This window comes from Triticum urartu, chromosome 2A (assembly GCF_056163025.1).
Source record: "Triticum urartu cultivar PI428250 chromosome 2A, HENAU_Tu73, whole genome shotgun sequence".
NCBI lineage: Eukaryota > Viridiplantae > Streptophyta > Magnoliopsida > Poales > Poaceae > Triticum > Triticum urartu.
In genome coordinates this window covers 681,808,486-681,820,125 of record NC_141874.1, presented here as the reverse complement: position 1 = coordinate 681,820,125, position 11,640 = coordinate 681,808,486, and the positions used below count along the sequence as shown (strand labels likewise).

Genomic DNA, 11,640 nt, shown 5'->3' with positions numbered 1-11,640 from the left:
CTTTATCGGTGAAACCGCATAACAACAGACGTTGTTCCCTTTGTCAACGTATGTTACTTGCCCGAGATTCGATCGTTGGTATCTCAATACCTAGTTCAATCTCGTTACCGGCAAGTCTCTTTACTCGTTCTGTAATGCATCATCCTGCAACTAACTCATTAGTCACATTGCTTGCAAGGCTTATAGTGATGTGCATTACCAAGGGGGCCCAGAGATACCTCTCCAACAATCGGAGTGACAAATCCTAATCTTGATCTATGACAACTCAACAAGTACCATCAGAGACACCTATAGAGCACCTTTATAATCACCCAATTACGTTGTGACGTTTGGTAGCACACAGAGTGTTCCTCTGGTATTCGGGAGTTGCATAATCTCATAGTCATAGGAACATGTATAAGTCATGAAGAAAGCAATAGCAATATACTAAACGATCAAATGCTAAGCCAACGGAATGGGTCAAGTCAATCACATCATTCTCTAATGATGTGATCCCGTTAATCAAATGACAACTCATGTCTATGGCCAGGAAACTTAACCATCTTTGATTCAACGATCTAGTCAAGTAGAGGCATACTAGTGACACTCTATTTGTCTATGTATTCACACATGTGCTAAGTTTCCGGTTAGTACAATTCTAGCATGAATAATAAACACTTATCATGATATAAGGAAATATAAATAACAACTTTATTATTGCCTCTAGGGCATATTTCCTTCAGTCTCCCACTTGCACTAGAGTCAATAATCTAGATTACACAGTAATGATTCTAACACCCATGGAGTCTTGGTGCTGATCATGTTTTGCTCATGAGAGAGGCTTAGTTAACGGGTCTGCAACATTCAGATCCATATGTATCTTGCAAATCTCTATGTCTCCCTCCTTGACTTGATCGCGGATGGAATTGAAGCATCTCTTGATGTGCTTGGTTCTCTTGTGAAATCTGGATTCCTTTGCCAAGGCAATTGCACCAGTATTGTCACAAAAGATTTTCATTGGACCCGATGCACTAGGTATGACACCTAGATCGGATATGAACTCCTTCATCCAGACTCCTTCATTTGTTGCTTCCGAAGCAGCTATGTAGTCCGCTTCACACGTAGATCCTGCCACTATGCTTTGCTTAGAACTGCACCAACTAACAGCTCCACCGTTCAATATAAACATGTATTGAGTTTGTGACTTAGAGTCATCCGGATCAGTGTCCAAGCTTGCATCGACGTAACCATTTACGATGAGCTCTTTGTCACCTCCATAAACGAGAAACACATCCTTAGTCCTTTTCAGGTATTTCAGGATGTTCTTGACCGCTGTCCAGTGATCCACTCCTGGATTACTTCGGTACCTCCCTGCTAAACTAATAGCAAGGAACACGTCAGGTCTGGTACACAGCATTGCATACATGATAGAGCCTATGGCTGAAGCATAGGGAACACCTTTCATTTTCTCTCTATCTTCTGCAGTGGTCGGGCATTGAGTCTGACTCAACTTCACACCTTGTAACACAGGCAAGAACCCTTTCTTTGCTTGATCCATTTTGAACTTCTTCAAAACTTTATCAAGGTACGTGCTTTGTGAAAGTCCAATTAAGCGTCTTGATCTATCTCTATAGATCTTGATGCCCAATATATAAGCAACTTCACCGAGGTCATTCATTGAAAAACTCTCATTCAAGTATCCTTTTATGCTATCCAGAAATTCTATATCATTTCCAATCAACAATATGTCATCTACATATAATATTAGAAATGCTACAGAGCTCCCACTCACTTTCTTGTAAATACAGGCTTCTCCAAAAGTCTATATAAAACCATATGCTTTGTCCACACTATCAAAACGTTTATTCCAACTCCGAGATGCCTGCACCAGTCCATAAATGGATCGCTGGAGCTTGCACACTTTGTTAGCATCCTTTGGATCGATAAAACCTTCAGGTTGCATCATATACAACTCTTCTTCCAGAAATCCATTCAGGAATGCAGTCTTTACATCCATTTGCCAAATTTCGTAATCATAAAATGCGGCAATTGCTAACATGATTTGGACAGACTTAAGCATCGCTACGGGTGAGAAGGTCTCATCGTAGTCAACTCCTTGAACTTGTCGAAAACCTTTCGCAACAAGTCGAGCTTTGTAGACAGTAACATTACCGTCATCGTCTGTCTTGTTCTTGAAGATCCATTTATTCTTGATGGCTTGCTGATCATCGGGAAACCAAAGTCCACACTTTGTTCTCATACATGGATCCCATCTCAGATTTCATGGCCTCAAGCCATTTTGCGGAATCTGGGCTCATCATCACTTCCTCATAGTTTGTAGGTTCATCATGGTCAAGTAACATGACCTCCAGAACAGGATTACCGTACCACTCTGGTGCGGATCTTACTCTAGTTGACCTACGAGGTTCAGTAGTAACTTGATCTAAAGTTACATGATCATCATCATTAGCTTCCTCACTAATTGATGTAGGAGCCACAGGAACAGATTTCTGTGATGAACTACTTTCCAATAAGGGAGCAGGTACAGTTACCTCATCAAGTTCTACTTTCCTTCCACTCACTTCTTTCGAGAGAAACTCCTTCTCTAGAAAGGATCCATTCTTAGCAACAAATGTCTTGCTTTCGGATCTGTGATAGAAGGTGTACCCAACAGTCTCCTTTGGGTATCCTATGAAGACACATTTCTCCGATTTGGGTTCGAGCTTATCAGGTTGAAGCTTTTTCACATAAGCATCACAGCCCCAAACTTTAAGGAACGGCAACTTTGGTTTCTTGCCAAACCATAGTTCATAAGGTGTCATCTCAATGGATTTAGATGGTGCCCTATTTAACGTGAATGCAACCGTCTCTAAAGCATAACCCCAAAATGATAGCGGTAAATCAGTAAGAAACATCATAGATCGCACAATATCAAGTAAAGTACGATTACGACGTTCAGACACACCATTACGATGTAGTGTTCCGGGTGGCATGAGTTGCGAAACTATTCCGCATTGTTTCAAATGAAGACCAAACTCGTAACTCAAATATTCTCCTCCACGATCAGATCGTAGAAACTTTATTTTCTTGTTACGATGATTTTCCATTTCACTCTGAAATTCTTTGAACTTTTCAAATGTTTCAGACTTATGCTTCATCAAGTAGATATACCCATATCTGCTCAAATCATCTGTGAAGGTGAGAAAATAACGATACCCGCCGCGAGCCTCAACATTCATTGGACCACATACATCAGTATGTATGATTTCCAACAAATCTGTTGCTCGCTCCATTGTTCTGGAGAACGGAGTTTTAGTCATCTTGCCCATGAGGCATGGTTCGCAAGTACCAAGGGATTCATAATCAAGTGATTCCAAAAGTCCATCAGAATGGACTTTCTTCATGCGCTTTACACCAATATGACCCAAATGGCAGTGCCACAAATAAGTTGCACTATCATTATCAACTCTGCATCTTTTGGCTTCAATATTATGAATATGTGTATCACTACTATCGAGAATTAATATAAATAGACCACTCTTCAAGGGTGCATGACCATAAAAGATAGTACTCATATAAATAGAACAACCATTATTCTGTGATTTAAATGAATAACCGTCTCTCATCAAACAAGATCCAGATATAATGTTCATGCTCAATGCTAGCACCAAATAATAATTATTCAGGTCTAAAACTAATCCTGAAGGTAGATGTAGAGGTAGCGTGCCGACCGCGATCACATCGACTTTGGAACCATTTCCCACGTGCATCATCACCTCGTCCTTAGCCAATCTTCGCTTAATCCGTAGTCCCTGTTTCAAGTTGAAAATATTAGCAACAGAACCAGTATCAAATACCTAGGTGCTACTGCGAACATTAGTAAGGTACACATCAATAACATGTATATCACATATACCTTTGTTCACCTTGCCATCCTTCTTATCCGCCAAATACATGGGGCAGTTCCACTTCCAATGACCAGTCCCTTTGCAGTAGAAGCACTCAGTCTCAGGCTTAGGTCCAGACTTGGGCTTAAGGATGGCAATGGGTCGGGTTTGGATCGGGTTGAACAATATCAAATCCATATCCATATCCATGAAGACACTCTTTGCCCGCCCATGAAAAAATCCATGGGTGAAAAATTATGTCCATGTCCAAATCCGATGGATATCCATATCCACTGGATATACATTGGGTCCTCTCGAGACATATAAATAAGACTTAACACAATATTAACATAAACTCTTCCATTCTTCACCTCGTGGCAGGCCAGGCTTCACTTATGGTAAATCAACATCCAGTAACAACCTAAGATTATTTAGTATTTTTCTAACATATGAGAATTACGAGTCATTTAAGAAGGATATAAAAATAAGGGTTAAGGGAAGAAGTGTTGGAGTATGTTACAGAGGGGATTGATTGTCAACTTATAAAAGTTATGATGGGGATTGTGTAATTTCTTATGCATGTTTTAGATTAAAAAAGTGTAAAATTGCCGTGGGACATGTGAACGTGGGGCAGGGATGACAGATTTTTTTCCCATTAAGTCATACTATCGGGTCGGGTTTGGATATATCCATGGGTACAACATTATATCCATGCCCTACCCACGAACAATCGGGTCGGGTTTGGACGCCGCCCATGGACACAAAAGCATATCCAAACCCTATCCATTTGGGTCGGATATCCATGGATAAAATTGCCATCCTTACTTGGGCTTCTTCACTTGAGCAGCCACTTGCTTGCTGTTCTTTTTGAAGTTCCCCTTCTTCCCTTTGCCCTTTTTCTTGAAACTGGTGGTCTTGTTGACCATCAACACTTGATGCTCTTTCTTGATTTCTACCTTCGCAGCCTTTAGCATTGCAAAGAGCTCGGGAATCATCTTATCCATCCCTTGCATATTATAGTTCATCACGAAGCTCTTGTAGCTTGGTGGCAGTAATTGAAGAATTCTGTCAATGACACTATCATCAGGAAGATTAACTCCCAGTTGAATCAAGTGATTATTATACCCAGACATTTTGAGTATATGTTCACTGACAGAACTATTCTCCTCCATCTTGCAGCTATAGAACTTATTGGAGACTTCATATCTCTCAATCCGGGCATTTTCTTGAAATATTAACTTCAACTCCTGGAACATCTCATATGCTCCATGACGTTCAAAACATCGTTGAAGTCCCGGTTCTAAGCCGTAAAGCATGGCACACTGAACTATCGAGTAGTCATCAGCTTTGCTCTACCATACGTTCATAACATCTGACGTTGCTCCTGCAGCGGGTTTGGCACCTGGCGGTGCTTCCAGGACGTAATTCTTCTGTGCAGCAATGAGGATAATCCTCAAGTTAGGGACCCAGTCCGTGTAGTTTCTACCATCATCTTTCAACTTAGCTTTCTCTAGGAACGCATTAAAATTGAATGGAACAACAACATGGGCCATCTATCTACAACAACATAGACATGCAAAATACTATCAGGCACTAAGTTCATGATAAATTAAAGTTCAATGAATCATATTACTAAAGAACTCCCACTTAGACAGACATCCCTCTAGTCATCTAAGTGATCACATGATCCATATCAACTAAACCATGTCCGATCATCACGTGAGATGGAGTAGTTTTCAATGGTGAACATCATTATGTTGATCATATCTACTATATGATTCACACTCGACCTTTCGGTCTCAGGTGTTCTAAGGCCATATCTGTATATACTAGGCTCGTCAAGTTTAACCCGAGTATTCTGCGTGTGCAAAACTGGCTTGCACCCGTTGTATGTGAACGTAGAGCTTATCACATCCGATCATCACGTGGTGTCTCGGCATGACGAACTTTCGCAACGGTGCATACTCAGGGAGAACACTTGTACCTTGAAATTTAGTGAGAGATCATCTTATAATGCTACCGCCGTACTAAGCAAAATAAGATGCATAAAAGATAAACATCACATGCAATGAATATAAGTGATATGATATGGCCATCATCATCTTGTGCCTTTGATCTCCATCTCCAAAGCACCGTCATGATCACCATCGTCACTGGCGCGACACCTTGATCTCCATCGTAGCATCGTTGTCGTCTCGCCAACTATTGATTCTACGACTATCGCTACCGCTTAGTGATAAAGTAAAGCAATTACATGGCGATTGCATTTCATACAATAAAGCGATAACCATATGGCTCCTGCCAGTTGCCGATAACTCCGTTACAAAACATGATCATCTCATACAATAAAATTTAGCATCATGTCTTGACCATATCACATCACAACATGCCCTGCAAAAACAAGTTAGACGTCCTCTACTTTGTTGTTGCAAGTTTTACATGGCTGCTATGGGCTGAGCAAGAACCATTCTTACCTACGCATCAAAACCACAACGATATTTCGTCAAGTATGTGCTGTTTTAACCTTCACAATGATCGGGCGTAGCTACACTCGATTCAACTAAAGTTGGAGAAACTCACACCCGCCAGCCACATGTGTGCGAAGCACGTCGGTACAACCAGTCTCGTGTAAGCGTACGCGTAATGTCGGTCCGGGCTGCTTCATCCAACAATACTGCCGAATCAAAGTATGACATGCTGGTAAGCAGTATGACTCGTATCACCCACAACTCACTTGTGTTCTACTCATGCATATAACATCTACGCATAAACCTAGCTCGGATGCCGTTGTTGGGGAACGTAGTAATTTCAAAAAAATTCCTACGCACACGCAAGATCATGGTCATGCATAGCAACGAGAGGGGAGAGTGTTGTCCACGTACCCTCGTAGACCGTAAGAGGAAGCGTTATGACAACGCGGTTGATGTAGTCGTACGTCTTCATGATCGACCGATGCTAGTACCGAACGTACGACACCTCCTCGATATGCACACGTTCAGCTCGGTGACGTACCACGAACTCACGATCCAGTAGAATTCAAGGGAGAGCTTTGTCAGCACGACGACGTGATGACAGTGATGATGAAGCTACCGGCACAGGGCTTCGCCTAAGCACTGCAACGATATGACCGAGGTGGAATGTGGTGGAGCGGGGCACCGCACACGGCTTGGAACAATCAACTTGTGTGTATCTAGGGTGCCCCCTGCCCTCGTATATAAAGGAGCAAGGGAGAGGCCGGCCAGCCTTGGGGCGCGCCAAGGAGAGGGAGGAGTCCTCCTCCTAGTAGGAGTAGGACTCCCCCTTTCCTAGTCCAACTAGGAGGAGGAAGGGGGAAGGAAAGAGAGGGAGAGGGAGAGTGAAAGAGGGGTCGCCCCCCCTCCCCTAGTCCAATTCGGACTCCCCTTGGGAGGGGGCGCGCCACCTCCTAGGCTGCTGCTCTCTCTCTCTCCCCTAAGGCCCACTAAGGCCCAATACTTCCCCGGGGGTTCCGGTAACCCTTCCGGCACTCCGGTTTTCTCCAAAATCACCCGGAACACTTCCAGTGTCCGAATATAGCTGTCCAATATATCGATCTTTATGTATAGACCATTTCGAGACTCCTCGTCATGTCCGTGATCATATCCGGGACTTCGAACTACCTTCGGTACATCAAAACACATAAACTCATAATACCGATCGTCACCTGACTTTAAGCGTGCGGACCCTACGAGTTCTAGAACTATGTAGACATGACCGAGACTCATCTCCGGTCAATAACCAATAGCGGAACCTGGATGCTCATATTGGTTCCTACATATTCTACGAAGATCTTTATCGATCAAACCGCATACCAACATACGTTGTTCCCTTTGTCAACGGTATGTTACTTGCCCGAGATTCGATCTCAGTATCTCAATACCTAGTTTAATCTTGTTACCGGCAAGTCTCTTTACTCGTTCCATAATGCATCATCCCGCAACTAACTCATTAGTCACATTGCTTGCAAGGCTTATAGTGATGTGCATTACCGAGAGGGCCTAGAGATACCTCTCCGACAATCGGAGTGACAAATCCTAATCTCGATCTATGCCAACTCAACAAGTACCATCGGAGACACCTGTAGAGCACCTTTATAATCACCCAGTTACATTGTGACGTTTGGTAGTACACAAAGTGTTCCTCCGGTATTCGGGAGTTGCATAATCTCATAGTCATAGGAACATGTATAAGTCATGAAGAAAGCAATAGCAATATACTAAACGATCAAATGCTAAGCTAACGGAATGGGTCAAGTCAATCTCATCATTCTCTAATAATGTGATCCCGTTAATCAAATGACAACTCATGTCTGTGGCTAGGAAACTTAACCATCTTTGATTCAACGAGCTAGTCAAGTAGAGGCATACTAGTGACACTCTGTTTGTCTATGTATTCACACATGTACTAAGTTTCCGGTTAATACAATTCTAGCATGAAAAATAAACATTTATCATGATATAAGGAAATATAAATAACAACTTTATTATTGCCTATAGGGCATATTTCCTTCAAGTACCACCGCCCGTTCTCATCGTTACCAACTTTTGTTTTGATGTTTTACATTCTTCCTAATGTTTACAATCTTTCTTGTGCTTGGCAGGCTGAGCAGGAAGAAGAATCAGTCTATCACTGATTGGGGAGAGCAACATGCCAAATACGTGACTGAATGGAACCAGTGGAAAACTCGCAAAGATGTGGAGAGAAGAGTGATTAACTGGGAGGAGTACTCGGATCACCTGCTGTGGTACGACGATGGCATCAAGCATCGTCTGCGCCTAAGGCCATAGTGGACGGCAGCAGATGCCGAAAGTATGCACGACGACGACTCCGAGAATGAAGCCTACAATGACAGCATCAGAGAGCTAGAGAGCGGATTTAGGGAGTATGGACCCATCATGAACAGAGTGGTAGGTTGTTTTTATCTGTTTTCAACCGAAGTTTGGATGAAATCAACTTTAGTGCTAATGACTCATTTTATTACATTGCAGTCTTCGGAGTTGAACAAAAGCATTTTTGATGCCTCTGATGCGCTTAGTTCTATCCCCGGGACTCGAGCTAGTGAGAACAAGTTGAGGGGAACGGTGAAGGTGACACGGAGTTCATTTGCTTATGTTCACCATGAAGTTGATCCATATTGTGCTTATTGTTTCGTTCTCATTGCAGAAGTTCATCAAAAAATGTCGCAAGCTTGTGGGCCTGCTTGGGTGTGCCACCTCCTCCGCTGATGTGATTGCTCCTGCAGCACCGATGCATAGCCTCGTTTCACCGAGCCAGGCTGCCTCATCGTCTATGACTGTTCAAGATGACGAGGAGGAGGGCGAGGACGATGATGATGAAGAGGATGATGAAGAAGAGGGCGAGGAAGAGGGAGCAGAAGAGGAAGAGGATGATGAGGAAGAGGACGATGAGGAGGAGGAGTACGATGATCACAACGGACCTCTAGCAACTCAGACAACCCAGCGTGAGAAGAGGAATGTGTCGAAGAAGGATTGGAAGAGTCCATCCCCATTTCAGAAAGCGTGTCCTACTCATCGCAAGAAGGCGGCCGAGAAGAGATCAAAGAACAACGAGGATCGGACCGCAAAGAGGGGAAGGAGGGACTGAAGTTGCTGTCGTGTTGTTGAACTAAAAACTTTCATGTTTGCTTCGTGAACCATATGGATTTGCTCGTGAAACTGTTTCGTGAATTTGGTATGTAAAACTTGGTGAAACCTTTGTGGATGTCTGTTTGCTATGTATCCAACCTATCTTATTTGTGGATTTGTGGATGTGTGCTTGATATGTCATACACATGCTTCATGTTTACAACTATTTAATTGTTGTGTGCCAAAAATTGAAGACAAGAGAAGCTAGGAGGTGCAAAAAATGCACTATGGGCCACCCTACCGCCAAGACCTACGGCGGTAGGTCTGTACAGCCTACCGCCACACCCTCCGGCGGTAAGTCCCCCCCCCCAGCACGCCTACCTCCTGTGACCATAACTGGCATCACCTCAGCGGGAGGGTTGCAAACCCTACCGCCAGGGTCTTTGGCGGTATGAGCCTACCGCCATGAAGCCTGGCGGTAGGGTGTGCAACCCTCCCCCTGAGCTGCTGCCAGTTTTGGTCACAGGAGGTAGGCCAGAGTCTCCGACCCTATCGCCGAACCCTGTGGCGATAGGTTGTCTAGCCCTACCGCCGTGGTTGCTGGCGGTAGGGTTTGGGCATTTATAAACCCAGCCGCCCCACCCAAACCCACCCCACCCCCTATCCCCTCCAGCCGCCTTCTTCTTCCTCTCGCCCCTTTCTCATCTCCTCCATTTCCCCCCTCCGATCTTCTTCGTTTCTTCATGGATTTTGCGGATCGAGATCACCTCGAAAAGAGGAAAGTAAGCTCGTCTGATCCCCCAATTACTTTGAGTCAAATCACTCCTCTTTTTTGTAGTCTAAGAATGGTTCATGTTCATGTTCATGGTGAACCCTAGTTGATATTTTTTGATGATCTTCCTGATGAATCATGATGAAACCCTAGTTGATATTTTTTGAACACATGATGAACCCTAATACAAGCTAGGTTTTTTTGAAGGTGATGAGCCCTAATTGAATACAAGTTAGGTTTAGAATTTTTGACCATATGATGAACCCTAGGTTTAGATTTTTTTGGAGATGATGAACCCTAATGTGTGATGCATCCATATGTTTAGGTCTGCAACCGTGGCACAAGCATCGCCCATTCATCTCCAACGTGACCCGTCTGCCTTGCCACTGTCGTACCTGCATGAGGCCCTCCCCGAGCTTCTGCAGCCGGTGGGAGCTGTTTTAGACGAGGTCCTAGAGGCGACGATGGCAATGCGGTGGCACGAGAGGGCAGAGCGGATCTTCGATGATGTCAAGTGTTGGTCGCAGAGTGTGAAGGAGTGGAAGAGAGTGATTGCAGAGATGGAGGCAGATCCAACTATCTCAAGTGTCCGCCGGGAAGGGAGCATTGAAGCTGCCAAGCGACACTCCAACTGGGAGCTGCGCAATTTGGGCCGGAGAATCTACTTCGATTTCAATGCGGAGGAGAGAGCCAGGATGCCGCCCCCAAGTGCATCAGCATTCGATATCATCAGCTGGGGAAGGGCGGAGGCGAAAACTCCAGCGGGCAAGGCAAGGTGGGAGTGCTTGAACGGTCGTATGACGACCAGCGTTCCGCCTCCGCCTAAACCGGTGGATCCGCTGCCGTATCTGTCTCCACGGCCAGGCCTAACATACAAGGACCTCTGAAGATGTTTGCCCGCTCTATAAACTTCTCCTAAGAACTTGTTGCACCGTTTGTTGGCTTTGCGAAAGCTATTTGCGAAACTACTTGCGTTAGTGGGGGTTGTCAAACTATGTGGACAAGTTTGCTATTTGCTATTTCCTACTTGTGAAATTATGTGCGTGTTTGTCAAACTATTTGATATTTGCTATGTGGAACCTTTATTAATATGTGAGCTCATATTTTGCTATTTGTCAACCTGTGTGAAACCCGTGATAAAACTTAAAAAAAACAATCACAAAAACTTGTAAAAACCCCAAACCACAGTACCCTATCGCCAAAGGGTCCGGCGGTAGGGTCAGGCAACCTACCGCCGAATCCTGCGGCGGTAGGGTGTTGAGCTGGCCGTTAGGTAACGGCAGTGGGCCATCCATGCCACCGCCAGAACCCCTGACGGTAGGTTGCCTGACCCTACCGCCGGGCCCTTTGGCGGTAGCAAAAGGGTCAAATTTTTAAAAAAAATTCTAAACTGGGGTCA

The 11,640-nt window shown here is 44.2% G+C and overlaps 1 protein-coding gene across 1 annotated transcript; it reads left to right on the top strand.

The window, feature by feature from the left end:
• Window positions 1-10,558: 10,558 nt before the first annotated feature.
• On the top strand, window positions 10,559-11,128 carry LOC147986698 (uncharacterized). Its single transcript, XM_087542117.1, has one exon. It carries the CDS (start codon window positions 10,559-10,561, stop codon window positions 11,126-11,128), a length of 570 nt encoding a protein of 189 aa, XP_087398243.1.
• Window positions 11,129-11,640: the final 512 nt, after the last annotated feature.

What these genes read in the sequence shown, in the direction of transcription:
- LOC147986698 (XM_087542117.1), top strand. Translation starts at nt 10,559, where the DNA reads ATGTTTAGGTCTGCAACCGTGGCACAAGCATCGCCCATTCATCTCCAA.